We start from the raw sequence: 18,701 nt of genomic DNA, 5'->3' as shown, positions 1-18,701 counted from the left end.
TTGAGGAAATGCAAACACAGCCTATGGCAAAGATAGATGTGAAGGCCATGTGGAGTACAGCAGACTGAGATGATCAATTTGGGCACAAGCATGCTAGTTGTGTCACCACTGACCTAGAAATGCAGTGTGAAATGTCACAAGGGAAGGCAGTCAGACTGCCGAGAGAGCCACAACAGCCGAGGGAAGAAAAACAGGAGCTCTATCTGTTCCCACTTGGTTAAAAGCATGAACCTTACTGTGTTCACCAGCCCTTCCCTTTGCACTAAACTCCTTTTGCTTATAACAAAGCACAATGTTCATCAATTAAAAAAAAAATAAAAACAAAAACAACCAAAAAATTTACACCCCTTATCCAAGTGCCATAGCTAGGCTGGCTTGCTTATGAATCCCACTATTCAAACACATCTCTTGGCCACACAAAACAGCATAATCAGTGCTAGCTGTGAGGAATGGAAAGGTGTATTGTGTCCATTGAAAAATACTCTATCTAAAAGATGTTTCCCAAATTATGGGAAAATTACAACCCTAATTATCCTGCTTGGCTCACAGAAGCACTAGCTCCAGCATATGTTTGAATCCACATTTTGTCAAGTGGCTGCAGAATAAAACAATCTGAGACGGATGCACATTACCTTATAGTTTCTGTAACACTGATCATTTTCATATTCCTTAATAAATAGTAGTAGGAATAAAAGCTTGAGAGCCAAAAGAGAGATAAAGCCAAGGTAGGATGTGTGGCTTAGCCAAGAAAGCGGATATGCTTACGAAATTTTTTTTTTACTACTGTTAACATAAATTTAGAATCAATTGCCTTCCTCCACCAGTATTTTCTAATCTTCAAAAAAATCTGCCAAAACTTCAGGCAAAGCAATCTCCCTTCCAGGGCACAGAACTCAACAGCCTGTCAGGTGTATTTCTATATGACAAAGGGTCAATTGGAGTGAGCATCTCACATGCATCCCCAAGGACTTAGCTAATGGCCTCTACCCTGCCTCTCTTCAGTGAGACCAAAGAGCTGCATTATCAGCTCAGCACTGGTTTTAACATGAGGCTTATGCTTGCTTGTTTCCTGCAATCTTCAATAAGGAAATAAGCCAATATCAGGCTACAGACACCTCACGGTGAAATGTGAGGCCAAAACTTGGAACAAACTACACCTTAGCAGCTGTACATGAGCAAGCAGATCATGCTCATGAAAAAATGAGAAACAGCAGCCTCAGCACTGGATCAGAAGTACTGAAGGCATGAGAAAATTGCTCAACTCACCCAAGGAAGAAAATTACCATTACTGGGCTATGGCTAAATTTCTTTAGGGACTTCATAAGGTCTCCACAGTTTTTCCCACCTAAGGACACTTGTTTTACCACGATACCTATGTCTAGAATTTTAGGGACATAAGAAGCCTTTTGCCCTTTAGAATCTGTGTGATACCTTCCAGTATCATATGCTTGAAGGTAGAGTTAAAAAAAAAAAAAAATTGAGCAAACATTAAAAATGTGGCTTTCAATATAAACTGAACCATTAATTTTCAAGGGCTATGGATATGAAAGTACCAACTTTAACATTTTTGTCACACCATGGTATCAAAGGAGGTCTTAATATGTATGATATATTGAACATAACTTCCCCCATAAAATCTTGGAACAGGACCATATAGTGATAAGGAACCTCTAAGCATGTCATAAAGGAGTAATTCACAGAGAAATGAGCAGGAAGATTTTTAGCCCGCTATCATAATACTTTGAACCAAAGTTGTAAAGTCAAAAACAAAACAAAACAAAAACCAACCAAAATCTCATAATGACTGAATCCTTTGTTTTCCAAAGCCCTTTAGAGTACAGAAACATTACATGTGCAGCAACTCTCTCCAATCAATATAAAAACACCTATTACAAAAAAGTAACATTTGCACTGATATGGTGTTGAACATTAAGTATTTAAATGTAACAAATCACAGAAATTCCTTAATATGTCCATGAGACAGCATAAAAATGCACAAAAATCTAAAATGCAGCATTAAAAAATTTCAGCTGAGAACACAGTCACTTCCTAATTGCAGTAGCTTCCATTTGATCTTGATACTCTCTAAATTAACAGCCTCACTATGTCAATCAAACACCTCAACATTATTTTCATGATTAGTTGATCTGTAGGAGAAATTTACTCCTTCATGTATTTTGACAGGCCAGAAGTAAACATGCAAGCAAAATTATGTACTGTGAACCCTGAACAACAAAATTCAACTCCCTTAAGATTTTTCACACACTATGTCCAAAACAATTAACAGCAGAACAATATTCTGTTCAGACAGAGGCTGCTGAGGAAAAGGTCATCTGAAATGACTTCAGTTGGATGAATGAAGCTGCTCAAGTATGTAATTTGTAATAAAAATTCGATTGGTGATAAAATATGTAGGTGACTTTTTTGGCTTCAAAATCATATTTAGCATCAATTTATGCTAAACGACATTTGAGATAAGTTTTTCACTTTTTAAATACAACATAAATACATTGTAAATTTAAACTTCCTGACTAGAGCAAACTTAGAGCAGTGTTTTGATATATAGAGAGATTTTAAAAAGCCGTAAGATAAATGGGGGAAATTGTTTTTCTCTTCCGCATAAGTTAATCTTCTATGTAACATTTCTGATCTGATCATAAAATCAGATTTAATTTTATAAACAATATTAAAATAGACTTTGACAGTAACAATGCCATTAGTTTTCTCATCATACTAGTAACAGCATCTCCTCTTTATCCTTTTATCACAGAATTATAGAATACATTGAATTGGAAGGGACCCTCAAAGATCATCAAGTCCAACTCCTGGCCCTGTACAGGACACCCCAAGAGTCACAACATGTGCCTGAGAGCATTGTTCAAACACTTCTTGAACTCTGTCAGGTTTGGTGCTGTGACCATTTCCTTGGGGAACCTATTCCAGTGCCCAACCACCCTCTGGGGGAAGAATCTTTTCCTAATATCCAACCTAAACCTCTGCTAGCACAACTTAAGGCCTTGGGTCCTGTCACAGATCACCATAGAGAAAAGGTCAGTGCCTGCCCTTCCTCTTGCCCTCGTGAGGATGTTGAAGACCACAACGAGGTCTCCCCGCAGTCTCCTCTTCCCCAGGCTGAACAGACCAAGTGACCTCAGCTGCTCCTCACATGGCTTCCCCTCAAGGCCTTTCACCATCCTTGTTGCTCTCCTTTGGACACTCTCTAATAGCTTCATAGCTTCCTTATCCTGTGGTGCCCCAAACTGCACACAATTTCCAAGGTGAGGCCGCAGCAGTGGAGAGCAGAGCAGGACAATTGCATCTCTCGACCGGCTGGTGGTTCATGTTTTACACGCTACTGCTCGGGACTTCTTCCCTTTGCAGGACCTCATCAGGGTTCAGCTGGTGAGTTAAGCAGCATGAAATGGGTGAAAACAGAAACTGAACAGCAAAGAAAACCCTCCACCCACCTAACAGGGGAAGCAATTTTCAGTCAAGTTAGGACAGGTTTCCTCAGTGACTCACTGCAGCTACAAATCTGGCAGCATTCTCTCCAGGGAAGTTCATTCTCTTGCAAGCTTAGACCTGCTGCCTGCTCAGCGGTTATTCAGCCACTGAAACTTGTCTGCACATTACTCTGTGACTATGTACACAGAAATGCGCTCCTGTTCCCTTTCACAGAGCAATCTGTAAAGCTCTGCATCTCCAGTCTTGAAGGGTAACCTGTATTTCCAAGTTATATATACGAAAACTTTTACAGAGGTCTTGTATGCACTCGTATATGCATGTACACGTACAACACACCCTTATATGTGTATATATATATACAGATACCACAGTGATGACATTCACATTATTAATTAACTATAGCACAGCTACCTAATGACTTGAATGATCCCATTGATTGTTCAATTCACCTGCTTCAAGTTCTGTTGTGTCCAGCCTTCTAACATTACAGCCCCGTTAGCCTCTGTTTAACTACTATTTTGTTAATCTATCAACCTTTTGCCTCACAAATGTGTCTTCTCTCTTTACAATTTAACCAAATGGAAAACCTGAAATTCTCAAAAGATGAGTTTGGTAGATGTAAGAGCTCTCTAGCAAGTGTTGGCTGTAAAACTACTGGAAATTGCAAAATCCCAGGTTTAGTAATTGGGCTCCAGTAGTGGGGAGTTCCAACCGAACACAACACCCTTTTCCAAGATATTTTCAGTCTTTAGAAGATTTTAATACAGCATCCATTATGTAATTCTTTCTCATAAGGTATCCATAATACTAAGAAATCATAAGTCCCATACACTGGGAAACCAATACAATTTGTCTTTATTATTTTAAAAAATAGAATGAGGCAGGATATACACAAGAGAGGAGTTTTCACTTAGCTGTTGTGCAAAGACGTTCTTAACATCAGAGATGACTCAAACTGTTTTGTCCCTCAGGTTAGGTGGGTGACACTCCTGTCCTATCAGGCCACCCTCTAAAGTGAGATACACAAACGGAGGATAACTCACTCTCACCCTATGCCACTGCATATACAAAAGTAGAGCACGTGAAACAAACAGCTCTAAGGAAACAAAGCAGCTTCTTTGGCCAACAACTGTTTGGGGGGTTGGGGGGGGATGTTTAGTAGCTATAAAAATGTAATGTATTGCTGCTGGAGGTACTGAAAACAGATCAATGTAGGTGGCCTGAAACACACCTCACACCTCTCAGTCAGTTGAGACCCCTCCTTGGGAGCAATAACTGAGAGCTGGTGCATACCACCACAGGTAGGCATTAAAGATAAAAATAACTAGAGCAACCCAATCAGATTTTAAACTGGGCCTCCAGCAGAGAAAAGCCTGACCACTGATCCAATAGTGGCATGCACACTCCAACCCAGTTTTCTCCCAAAATACAAGGCCTTTTACCTTTTTTTTTTTTTTTAAATCACATGGTTGTCTTGCATTGTAGGTTTTGAGGACCTAAAGTATCTATTACCTGGTTATAAAATGATACAGGTTTTAAGCCAACTAAACAACAAGAATTCTTATGCTTTCTTTCTTGTTCTAGCTCTTCCTAGATTAAGAATTTTAATATCTGTCATATGTTAGATAAACACTAATGAATCATATTTGCATGTATACAGAGACTCATTATTCATATTAGCAAAGTTAATATGTCACATCTGGCAAAGATTGCATTCATTCAAATCAAACAACAGCTGCTAAATATCAAAAAGTAGATCTGAATTCTGAGATTTTATGGGAAATGTGGTCTGCTTTAGTCTTAATCCTATCAAGGAAAAGTTTTTTGTGTATGATATATAGATTAACTTTGGTTAGTATTTATAGGCAGAAATGCTAGTTCATGAAAGTACTGTAAAACAGTCCCTTTGCATTTCCTGTTGTGTCCATTTTAAGGATTTAATTAAATATCAGAAAAGATGTTCCACATTCAAAAATATCTTCAGTTTAAAGGTTTTGAAGGATTAAGATATGATTTAGGAAAAAATTAAATGCTTTTCCAAAGCACAAAAATTCTAGCATGTGAGTTTCATTTAGTATGGAAATCAAAGCTCTGCAAAAGCCCATGTTTAAGTACATCCATATGTTTGTTATTTCTCTCTATAAGAAATCCATTGCTTGTCTATACTAACATTACTCTTCCCTAATGCCAACAGTCTGATCTGGGTTGTCACAGAAACTGGTTTAAGCAGATGAGATTCTACATTTGAAAAAATTGATCAGACCGTTAAAATTACATTCTGTTGGTTCTTAATCTCAGATCTTCTCACAAGGACTAGTCTGTTGCAGGTACCATAATGACTGTCCTTTATTCAGGCCAACATACTCTGTTCAAAACTGTTGTTCCTACTCAAACTGTATTCCTACTGTATGTCCTGAAACAAAAACACGTGATTGTAATGCTAACCCCGTTTCTTTACACTTTGCTTATCCTAGAGAAGTGAAAACCAAGGGATTAGGTACACAGCAGGTGTCTGCTCTGCCAAAGAAGCCTATAAAACTACAGCTCTCTGCACTATCCCTTCTTCAAGAAAAACTTCAATGCCCAACACACTAATGACAGAGCTCCCTAAAAATCCTCACTTCTCTCACTGGTCTATAGGATTTACAAGACCTGAAAGACCAAAGAAAGAGGTAGTGTCTGGAAAAGACAGACAGGAAAAACAAGTTGAAAGTGAAATGATTCCTTTGTAGAAATCCATGGCAAGAAACACATTCCCCATGAAGTAATGCCAGTATGGGGCACTCAGACTGATCTGTGTCTCACTCCTACTTTTGCTGCCGACTTTCAGACAACCACAGCAAACCATTTCATCTCACTATTTTCCCTACATTTAATATCAAGGGAGAATCAACACCATGAGTCTAAAGGCAATGATGCAGTAAAACAAGGTTTACACCAAATCAACAAGTTTGTACACATGGGCGTGGCTTCTGGATGGCTCTGCAATGGTGGCACTAACACAAGTCTGTCACAGTGGAGGGACACATGTTCTCTTCCATGAAACTGGGAATTGCTCAGCAAGTGTTACCAATTCCAGTGTTGAGAAAGCGACCAAAGCTGCCCTATGGTGGTACACAAAGCCAGTTTAAATGTGTCACACCACATCCCAGGTAAATCACCAGCTGGTAACAGTCAAAACTGAGCCTGAGGGTCAGTTCCAAGCACCACATTATGCAGAAGTTTATGTGGCTTATCACTGAACATTACAGGAAATTCAGACTGGTCAAAAAGCATTCATGAACACAGTCACTTAACTGTTGTATTAATTATTCACTAGGAATTAATGTCTTATCTCCAGTCATTAATGTGCCAGAACATGCTATTCAGTACTAGAGTATCTGCTATGGTAAAAGACTGAAATGACACCAGTACCTTGCAGAAATCACACATTCACTACCTATTTCTTTCATGTGGACAGCAATCTGTTTCTTATGTCACAACTTTATTAAAAATATTAGCTGAAATCACTCAAAAATAGCACTAAAAATGCCTTTAAAACACTGCAATCACCCTTGTGCCTCACACCATTAGAAAAAAAAGGTACAAAAATACATCTAAGCACATGGAGGAGATAACAGCATCAGCTTAATCATCAGTCAGATATATCCTCTTTCAATAAAATCATTCTGTACCTACTGACAACACCACTGCTGGTGGTATAGTCTGACATTAGTCCATCTATGATCTTGGCTCAATGTTTAGACACTTGGATCACCAAGCTGAAGTTCTATAGAAGCGCTAAATAGGAAATGGTGGGAACTTATTACAGCTTTTAAAAAATATCTATGGATACATCCCCAGTGACTAGGTATCTTGAAGTAATACAAACTTTTGAGCAAAAGACAAACACATATGCACTCAGCATACCATCCTCTTAAAACTCAACACCGACTGTGCTTTTTTCCACAAGAATTTTCTATCCATTAATCAATACAAATTATGTATTTCTAGGCATTTGCTAGTATTGCCTCTCACATTCACAATATGAAAAGTTACATACAAAAAGTATACAAAAATAACTATGCATTAGTTCTTACAAAATGCCTCTGACCAGTATCACCCCTTTCCTATAGGCAATGAATTCTTGCATAAAAACGGTAGCTGGTAATTTACTCAAAATCACACACAGAAGAATTTGGCAAGAACAGCAATTGCATCTGAAAAAACACAGTGATCAAAATTAAATTTAGATAATAACAGGAGTATCAAACAGTTGAGTTCAGAAGAAAATAAAAAGCAATTCCATTTGCAATTTCTATCAGTGCTGCTAAACATTTATATATTGTTCCAACACACCAACCACTCGTGTTGTGTCACTGTTACGAATCCTGCACTCACTTAAATTCATAACATTCTGCTCACTTACAGCAATTTGACAGAAAAACAAACGAGAACAGAAAACTGAAGCTTTTCCATGCTGCTGAGTGCAACAATCATGAAATGAAATCCTGAATACTAACTTTAAATCTCTTCTTACCAATAGACAACACTCCTTAGAAAATACTTACTCATATGATAATTATTATTTTTCTAGCATTATGCTTACGGGAAAGTTAACTTGCTGGTTCTGAATTCAGAAAACAAACAGTGAATGACAATTGTAAATGCAAAATATTACTGAAACACTATCAACTTTCAAAGAGTATGAGGAAAAATTAATTGGCAGATGTTTTACATAGCGTAATTAACAGTTCATTTCAATGCACTGTAACAGCATTAAGATAATTATGCTTAGAAACAGAAATGTAATAATGATAAATTACTAGTTTTCATATTATGGCCAATCTCCTACATGCCAAATTCCCTGTTTAGAAATAGGTGCCTCTGTTCCATGCTGTCATCAGCTATACAAATGGCACAAACTCGTGGCTGGGTGAAACAACCTTTCAACCAAGATACAGGAGATTTCTTTGCTTCATGAGGAAACAGAGCACCAGCTCTGTTCATAAGCAAAGCGAAAGGCAAAAACACCAGTCTTGTTTTCACCAGGGCACAGTTACTGGATAGAAGCTGAAGCTGCATCAGCAATTTGCATTTCTTATGTAAAACAGGAGAGCAAAGCTTAAATTGTGTGAGCCTATCAAATTACAAAATCTTCTCATATGGAAGTTTAAGATTGAGTATCTTTATTCTGTGATGGTGTATAACAAAACTGAATTCATATGCTTTTATATGGGTTGTAAGGAATAACTCTGTCAAGGATTTCAGGCCACAAGTTAATAAAAAAATTACTTTCAAGGTTTTCTTTTTTACCTCTATGAGGAGTAACTGCTGCATCCAAGTGCCACAATATTAGTGTAAACCATTTCAAAGTAACAGTTACATAAAGGTAACCCCTGAGTGAAGAATGTGTTGATAAGTTAGGCTTGATATTTTGTGATTTTATTTCAGGCCTTCTACTTTCAAGGGAGTTTTTCTTCATTTCTTTTTTTTTTTTTTTTTTAATTTCAAAGGTGCATTTTTCTTCTATTTCTCCATAAAGACATAACAACAACAACAACAAAAACCCCTACAACCATTTGCCTTCAAATGAAAAACAGACTTGCATTCCACCTCTATCATTTCTGTAGCTTCACTGCCTTCATCATGCTCTTTTGTTGGGTTTTTTTTTTTGCTTTGCTTTCTACTATCAAGTCCTTGACACTTGAAGACTAAAACCTCACAACTAACAGCACAAAGATCAGAGCAGGCACAGAAATAGAAATTGCGAGATTAGAAATCTCAAAGACCTGAAAAGTAGACAGAGGAAAAATAAGCAGGTATTGAGGCAGAACCAAGGAGAATAAAGGAAAGCAATGAAAAATACTTTCAAAAATAATAATAAAGAATGTGTGACTGTACTATTAACGTGCAGCTCAGGAAAATTAGTTCAGTAAAACTGGAGTATCACACTTATCCAGAGCTAAGTAGATTGGAACAAGGAAGATAAGTGCAAAAGCATTGTGCATTATAAATATCCACTGACACCTTTCACATTTAGTCCATTTTTTAATTCACATACTGGAGTCGGCAAATATAAAGAGACCTACTGTTCCTACTAGATAGATTCCTATCAATCACTGTTGTTCTCAGCTTTCAAATAAATAACAAAAAATCCCAATGCATAATGAATGAAAAACCCAAGACATTAGGCAATTTCTTTTTGTATTGATCAGGTTTCTAGCTTCATTCCCTCACTAACCATATGTTACTCAGTCTTCATATGTTTTCCAATTCACTTCCATATTTTCAAGGCTTGCTAGGGCTTTCTAGCTGGTTTTTTCAGAAATCCCTAGCTACTCATACACTCCCTGTCCCTCCTGCATAATCTGCTGATTAACAAGCATTTTTTTACCCCATGTCTGAAGAGAACAAATGGGACATACCTATTTTATTCTGATCTTTCCTTAGATGAAGTCTGGGTATTGGTTCCAAGAATGCCAAAGAAAAGTTTTCACCATGGAATTTGCTACAGAACATTAACTTTGCAACAGATAAGCAACTGATTTCTATAAACACCTTATAGGCAATCTGCCTTATCTTAATGAGCTTTTGGGGTGGAATTTCAACTCCTAAAACCAGGACACTTTTATAAGGCTGCACCCACAAATTATTCTCAATGGTATTCGGTTACAAGTAGAAATACTATCCTGGGCTTTGATCTTTGATCTCCTTACGTATCAGCAGTACATGGTAAGAAACTATCAAGATAAAAACATACATACTCGAATGAGATGTACTAAAGAGATACTGCAAGGCATGTCTGAAACAATGATACACCCACAGTTTTGCAGAGCCCTTAAGGAGAGGACTTTCAATAGAAGGACACTAAAAGCTGGAAGGATAGAAACGAATACCGCTAACATTCAACCCAAATTCCCATTTTTACACTTACATTCCATTGGCCTGAAAAATTAATAGCATCAACCAACATACCCTTGATTACCTCTCTGAGATGGCTCTTACATATCTTCACCTAGTCCTGACTCTTTTTATTCCAGGCAACATCTTGCTATTGCTGGTAACACATTCTGAATTATCTAGACAAGCTCTTTCTGTTTTTCAGCAGCCTAACTTATTTCAAATCCCAACAAGAATCTTCCCAATTTCTCTATGATATAATTTATTAATTCATTTTTAAATAGGTACCTAACTGAATGGAGCTTCTTGAAATATGTTTTTAACTAAGATACAGTATATCTTTAAGGTACTATATTATTGTTATATTCTCTGTTGGTATTTCATAAAATACACCTTTTATTTTAGAAAAGCTTTTTAGATGTATTAGTATACTGTATATTGAACTGGTCATATTCCACTGACTAAAGTGAGGTATATTAGCAGTACACAACCTCAATCTAGAACCTCACTGGCACATCATATACAGACCTGCTGCAGCCCTCAAAAGGTTAAACTTTATACTACTTCCATATAGTTTCTTAAAAAAAAACTACCAATGGTTTGCTATGAGAATCCAATTAAGAATTAAATCCCAGTTGCCTAATTTCTGTGTTTGTATCTCAGATTTCCATCATATAACCATGATTTAAACAATTAGCTTCAATATGTAACCTAAGCTAAAGTTTACTCTTATCATCTAACTTTAGGCCTTTGGCTGTACATAAAAGATGTAATTTCAAATAGCACTTGAACATACATAGTAAGAGAATTTTATATAATTTTCAAACAGTATTTGAAATTACATTAAAAAACGCATTTAAAATGTAAAGCTACAGAGAGCCATCTACAGTATATAAGGTGAAAGAAGGATCGGTAAAACTTCGATGGATAAGTGCCATATCAATTTAAAAACATTTGGGAGTCTTCCAGTATGGAAAAGACAAAGCTCTTACCGTTTCCTTTGGAATTTGTGACTGGCTTTGTTCTGCACTCTAAAGGAAGTAAAAAAAATAAATAAGAACACAACTACATATGACATATACTATCTAACAGCAAGGGGATAAACAAAAAGCTCTAATTCTGACGTGAAGTGGTAATAAAAAATGAAGGGTGTTCGTCACACCCCTGACTGAAATTTGTCTAAACACCCACTACATGAGAAGTGAACAGAAATAACTCCAGTGCCCTTATGGTACATGGCACCTGACTCTACCTGGCTATGAGGGTGGTGACTGTCTGGCCAAGGAAGAACCACGACTGCTTGCACCATTTTCTGGCTGGTGGAACATTTTCATTCAGGGAAGTTCTCCCCTGGCTTTTCCCTTCCACTCTGAAGTTTTCAAAGAATGACCTCAGCAGTACAGATGAACCCTTCCAAATATTTTAAATGAGTACCTATTTTTTAAAACATCCACTCTCATTTTAGAAAGGGATTCCCGTTTTGAGCACGTGTGGATGAGCCACAACTGCATCACTGCTTATCCCAGGACAGGAGGGTGCATTCAGTTCACCAGAGATGGGACCCTCCTGTACTTTGCATTCCTCACCTGTGTCTCGGGGCACGTAAGGCAAACACACATCATTGGAAAATGCATCCCACATACAGTTCTGGAAACACACATAAGGAACTATGGCTCTTCCAAGCCCACATCCACTTATATTAAAATCCATTTGAGAACTCAGGAGACACCTTGGTGCTGGCTGGCTGACCGCTTTTGGGCTAACCAGCTATTTCTTTCCACTCAGCTGGGCCATAATGAAATGCTAAGGTTTACTAGACATTTTTGGTTTAGGCTGTTTTGTAGGACATTCAAATGGTAAAGCACAAAAATGTAGTGGCAAAGCAGTAATGCAAACATCCAGTAAGCTTCAACTTGAAGCTAACAACCAGAAAGGAAAAAATAATGAAGACAACTACCAGGAACATGTACCAATGAGCATATTAATTTTTGGGGTACTGGAGACTAATGCTGCCAGCCAGTATCTGCTGATACTGAGAATATAGCTCAAAAGCTAAATAACCTAAGTCAATCCTTCAGAGGATTCACATAGTCAGTAGCAGCTCTAAGCAAATGCTTCACAAGTTATGTGAGGTAACCACAGTGCTACAGGAGCTCTACTTAACCAGAGTAATCTTGGCCCTTTTGCAAAAAGTGAAGGGTTTTAAGAGATAATATGTCTGTACCTCACATCAGTGTGGACAAGCCCTAATACATTACCTATCTGGCATTAGGTAACTGTAGAAGAAATAAAATGCCTGATATTCTGGAGAAAAATAATCATCCTTCCAGATCTCACTAATTAGAAAAGTTGACTTCTGCCAACTTGATTTGATTCCCTGCTTCCACATTTCACTCGCTTTTATCATGATCTGCTGCACTGGATCATCACAAACACATACCTGACCTCATCCACACAAGCTTCAGAGATCCCATACCAACCTAAACAGGCTCAGCTTAACAATCCCCTGAGTTTTAGCTACAATTACACATTTTCATAAGCCCCTTCCAGATAATAACAGCAACATTAAAACCCTTAACTTTTCTGAAGTTCATAATCTTCATTTTACTTGAAACCCAATGAGGTTTAATTTTTTTCACAAGTCATTCAATAAGCCATAACCCAAAATAGAAAACATAAAATCTAAACACCCGTTTTATTGGGATTACTATGTGTACAAATGTTGGCAAACATAAAATGGTTTTCATATTGAGTGTTCTCAGTAAGCAACAGCAAGTCCTACCCTAAATAAGATAGATAACATAAAATAACATGATTTTATATATATGGTTTCTGAGACACATCTCATTCAGTTAATATTTAAAGCACAAACATGTAGAAAATATGAGAGAAATAGGGAAAGGATGCAAAGACAAATTGTTCCTAAGTGGCCGATGAAGGTCTGCATGTGAAAAAGATGACATGACATTATTTCAGGTCATTCCCCTCTCTATGTCAATATTAATTTTCTTTCTTTTCTTTTTTTCTTGGCTTTTTTGACTGTTTTTCTAATTTGTTTTGTTTTTTTCAAAATACCAGTAAAAATCAATGAGAAGAGCTGGTTGAAAAGACTTGCTTTATTTTTTTTTTTTTGAGAATTATTTCTTACCAGAGAAGAAAGAACAGCCTTTATGGTGACTTTTAGTCCAACACCTTCCCCAGCAATTCTGCTCCTGCTCATTGACAGCAGTCAGCAGTGCATACCTAAGAGCTCTTCATGTCAGAATGCAAACAAACAAATCCTTATTCAATAGAGGATCATCACACACATGTACTGTCAGATCCTCACAATACCATTTGTTCAACTGGAGCTGCAGAAAAACACACCACTTCAGATCTGATCTCATTACAGTGCAAAGCCCACCTGCTACCTGACACAGCCATGGCAAGGTCTGGCTTTCCTTTGCTGGACTTTGCCAAAGTAGTTGAGAGTATTGCCTGAGCCACAGCAAGGAGGCTGCTGAGATTGAACTCCTTCAAGGGGGCTGACTTGCTGTTATTTTAAAACTAGATAATATATTGCTAAGAAATCTCTGCATTACTTACACCATTATCTTTGTTACAATTATTTAAACAAAATCTCATGTCAAATTATGCATTAAAACTTCCTCATTTTACCATAGAAATAATATACACAAAATTAAGACATTTTCTTACTTCTAAGTTTATTTAGAAATCTCAAAAAGCATTTTCAGTCATCTTTACGAAAGATAGCAGTACCATGAAAATTATACCACAGGATCTTATAAACAGATTGCTTTCACTGTTACAGTGATAAGGTAGGCTGTAATAGGATTTCAAATTTTTATTTCTCTTCACTTTATGACAGCTTTCACTTCAGTCACTTGAAGGCACGTTCCAAGAATGTTAAGGTAAAAGTTGGTTCATTTGCAACCTTCCCTGTCACTTTGACTTCCTATGTTTAATGGTAGTTTTGAAAAGTAAAAGGCTAACGATTAATATCTTGAAATGGCCGAACAAAAATTCATTTTCTTTGCATTCAAAATAACACAAATCCAATAGAAAAATGAAGGTATTAATTCATCATACTTATATTTGTCTATCTTCTCACAATAATGCAGCCAAATAAGTTATTTTAGAGTTGTATACAGCTACAATAATACAAATAATAAATAACTTCAGCAGTTTAATTGAGTACAGAACAAAGTAAGACTGCTACCATTCAGAGTCTACCTTTTCATAACAGAAATTATCTTGAATAATTATCAGAGAAATATCAATATACACTACACAAGTGGAGCAGGTACAGTATGAAACATCTTTTTATTCCTATTTAATGTAAATTCCTTAGAAACATCTTCCAAATTGCCCTGCTAAATTAATAACTGCAGGGTTTCCATTCCACAGAGATTGCATTTATATTCAAAAAAGGCTACTACTTCTTATATCTTCCACTTTTTTGATAGAAAGGTATTTACATATCCTATTCTGGCATAATATTATATGTTTGAGAACATATTAGTGAGCAGGTAGTGGGACAAATGGCAGGCTTTCAAACATAGATTTGACCTTAGAAAGATATGAAATAATCTACTTATCTGCATGCATCCAAATAAAGTCTATGCAATAGCTTCTTCTATAATAAACATTTTCACTCAAAATAAAGCTCTCACTTATACATTATCAACAAATATTTAGTTTCAATAGCAGATCGTGAAGAAAATAGAAAACATGCATGTAAAATGTTCTAAATAAAGCAAAATAGCTTTTTTCCTTTTTCTTATATTCAGTGCTGGCCATGCATGTTTACTAACAGGTGACAAGATCAAATCATTTGCTCATACTCATCTAAATCTCTTAGCTGCTCTCTATTTTACGCACCAGTTCCCTTGGATGGAATGTTTCTTCCTGCCGAAAAATCAAAAGGGCAACGGTCCCTCCCATCTTGGTACTTCGCAGCAAGGACACAACTTCTTCTTGAGTTTTCCCTGTTAGATCAACTCCATTTACCTGTAACAAAGGAAATGGTAGAAATCAGTAAGACTCCAAAACAGGGAAACCAGCAAACACTTATAGCTAAAAGTCACATGAATCATATAGGACAGTATCAGAAAACCCTCACTGGAGCAATCTGCTTATTAGCTCACATTACAGCTTTCACTTAATAGAACTAATTAAATGGTCATCCTTCCCATACAAATACAAATAACAAGCCAGAGAGTCTACTTCCCTCCTTTTCAGCAGCAACAGTATAGTCCAGTATACTCTAAAGACATCCAATCCCATTTACCAGAACTTCTGCATAAATATCTTTTGGCAAAATCAAAGTATGATCCCAAACTGGTCCTGTTTCCATGTGTCTTGGTGTTATACATACCTTCCAAATATATCTAGCACAATAAATTGTGACAAAAGTAGAAAGTGATTTTTTCCCCATATAACTTTGGGGTTGCTACTCTTTATCTTGCCTCTGTTCAGTGGTCCAATCCCTTGGCCTCCACATGCCACTGATCAGGAAAGGCAGGAATGGAATAAATGCAGAATTTCCCACTGTATGAGCTAACTTCAGTAAGGGAGAAGCCAGAGAAAGATCAAATAATCTCAGGCTTGCCTGCTCAGAAACATTTTGGAAATGAAGGCAAATCAACTACAGTGTTAAGCAAGGGAGCATGGTCCTCAGAAGTCAGCAAACCATCTTTTTCCTTCCCCTCATGAGAGAGCACAGCTCACACAGCTGAGATGCCAAAGCTGTCGTCTTAAACGCTTCTGAGTCCTCTTCTACCCGAGTCATCTGGGTTACCTTGAATTACAGTAATTATAGGGGGCTATCCTCCAGCAGCAATTCAAGCTGACTTGGCCAATTTTGCAGTAAAGTGAAGTTAGAGCACTGAGAGGCAGTTACAGACTCAGCTGTACCTCCGGTGTCATTTGGCTTAGGGACAGTAATGAAGAGCTGTGGGTGGTAACATCTTATATCACTCCAGCTAGATTTGCAGAAAGATCTCTGCGGTGCACCTATCTAAGAGAAATTTAGTTCCCTTGAGGACATCCTTCCTTCAGGAGGGAAGTGGCCTTGATTCTCTGTACAACTTCCTCCTCTTATGTCCCTTTCAGTTAATTCACTAAACCTTTTCAGGATATTATCTTCCATCCTTGGCAACATCCTCAATAATCTCTGATCTGTCACTCCGTGCTGATTTAATTCTACTTACTAGAATCACTTTGCTTCAATTTATTAATAAACAGCAATGCTAGACTATGACACTATATTCACATAAAGACAAGTAAACTTTTGTTTTATAATATGTCTGGGTCCAGCTTTTCAAAGTTATGTACTGAAAATGCCCAGCAACAAGATCTAACAAAAAAAAAAGCCAAAAAAGGTAAAAAGAGGGAAAAATTCTCCTATAATATTAAATACTATAAGCCTCTGGAAGTGAAAAAGTATGTGGGCTCATGCCAAAACACAGACAAGAAACATGTAACATTTCCTCACCTCAATTAATCGGTCTCCAGCTTTTAATCTCCCATCTTGAATAGCTGCACCTCTCGGAAGGATGTTTTTCACATAAATTGGAGCAGAGCCACCAATTGGGACATCTCTTGAAGTAATGCTAAATCCTAAGCCTTCTGTACCTGCATAAAGAATGTACATTACTAGTTAAAATGCACATTTTATATCACGTATTATTTTTACCAAGCGGAATGTATGTATACCTCTCTGATACAATCCATGAAAATACATATAAGATGCAATTACTTCATCACAAAAAAAGAAAACAAAAGACCTACAAGAAAGCTGTAGCTGAAGCACTGAGTCTGAGCACAGGTGGCTCAGCAGGCCCTCCCCGCAACTTGCTGTTCTGATGATTTCCAAGTCATTGCCATATTTCTGACTTTCTATTTCAGATGAGCTGAGTGACAAGGAATCAGAACAAAGCATATCTGATATCCTATCACTGTCTTCCCCCTTGTCAATCTGGATCTCATCAATGATCCTTTCTTTCTCTTTTGCAGCTCTTTCAACAGCAACAGTCAGCCGATGCTGCTGGCCATGGGGCTTTGTCAGCTCACTTGTGGACACTGGCAGGTGATGGTACAGGAGCTCAGTGGTCTCATTTCTTCTGCTCTCAATGAACTTTTCAATCAACAGCTCCTCTGCCCCAGGGCTTCACCCCAGCTCTTGCTGGGTTCCACCCCACTGTCTGTCATGCAGGCAGGGAGCAAAACCCAGGCTGCCACTTCTGAGGTCCTGCTGTACATCCAGGTGACTGACTGCACTTGGCTAAGACAGACTGAAGAAAAACAGAGGTATTTAAAATGACCTGGAGAAATCCAGAGAGAGAGTCCAGTCAAGGCAGCAAATGAAACCCATTTGTATTTCAGCGAAATTAAGTATAACACCAGTTCCAGGATTCACAAGCTGAGGACAAACAGAAGCCTTCCCTATTACACAGAAAGCTCATTTGTGATCTTCTCTTCAATGCAATCTATCCAATTTTACCAACAACCCCTGAAATTCTACACTGAAACCTGCCACTCCTTCCCTCAACATTACACATCAAGTCTATTCAGGACACTTAATGCAGCATGAAAAGAGCTGGCCATCCAGTGGAGAGCACCCCAACAGTGTCAGAACCTACAACTTGCATTTGAAACATCTCAGAGGCTGTCAAGGCAAGTCTTCAGTTCAAGTGCCCTTACTTGGCATACACAGGCCCAACCTACATTTAAGCTGACCTACAATGGCAACCTGCAGTTAGGACTCAGCAATATCAGGCAGGTCCCCAAAAGCTGCAAAACACGCCCATTTCTGAAATGTCATGGGGACAGAAACCAAACTTCTATGAAACAGTCTCCAGTTATGAGCCCGGGGAAGGTTAACACAAACCGTGTGAAAGACACACAACTACTGAACCATTTGAGGTGTTAATGTATTTAAGAAGGGAAAAAACCAACTGTGCAACAGCAGCCAGAGAGACGAATGAGAAAGAGAGCTCTGCAGATCCCAAGGACAACGCAGAAGAAGGCGGAGGAGGTGCTCCAGGTGCTGGAGCAGAGATTTCCCTGCAGCCCATAGAGAAGATGATGGAGAGGCAGCTGTCTCCCTGCAGTCCATGCAGATCCACGGCGGAGCAGAGATCCACCTGCTGCCTGTGGAGAATCCCACACCAGAGCAGGGAGATGCCCAAAGGAGGCTGTGCCCTGTGGGAAGCCTGAAGTGGAGAAGGCTCCTGGCAGGGAGCTGTGGCCCCATGAAGAGGAGCCCACACTGGAGCAGGTTTGCTGACAGGATCTGTGACCCTGTGGGGGGCCTGATGCTGGAGCAGCCCATTCCTGAAGGACTGACCCCA

At 38.1% G+C, this 18,701-nt stretch overlaps 1 protein-coding gene across 13 annotated transcripts in view; it reads right to left on the bottom strand.

Moving 5' to 3' along the window:
* PARD3 (par-3 family cell polarity regulator) overlaps positions 1-18,701 on the bottom strand; it is a 448,911-nt gene that overhangs the window by 179,056 nt on the left and 251,154 nt on the right. For 7 of the 13 annotated variants that reach the window (XM_082293631.1, XM_082293621.1, XM_082293619.1 and 4 more), the window contains 3 exons: positions 16,844-16,983; positions 15,229-15,357; positions 11,340-11,378 (listed from right to left, as the gene is read on the bottom strand). In XM_082293631.1, coding sequence (XP_082149757.1) covers positions 11,340-11,378; positions 15,229-15,357; positions 16,844-16,983 — 308 coding nt within the window. The remainder of the gene's footprint in view (positions 1-11,339; positions 11,379-15,228; positions 15,358-16,843; positions 16,984-18,701) is intronic. The other 6 variants (XM_082293620.1, XM_082293625.1, XM_082293622.1 and 3 more) reach the window with 1 other exon arrangement.

Source organism: Coloeus monedula (assembly GCF_965178545.1).
Source record: "Coloeus monedula genome assembly, chromosome: 1".
NCBI classification, from domain to species: Eukaryota; Metazoa; Chordata; class Aves; order Passeriformes; family Corvidae; genus Coloeus; species Coloeus monedula.
This window is presented reverse-complemented; position numbering and strand designations above follow the sequence as displayed.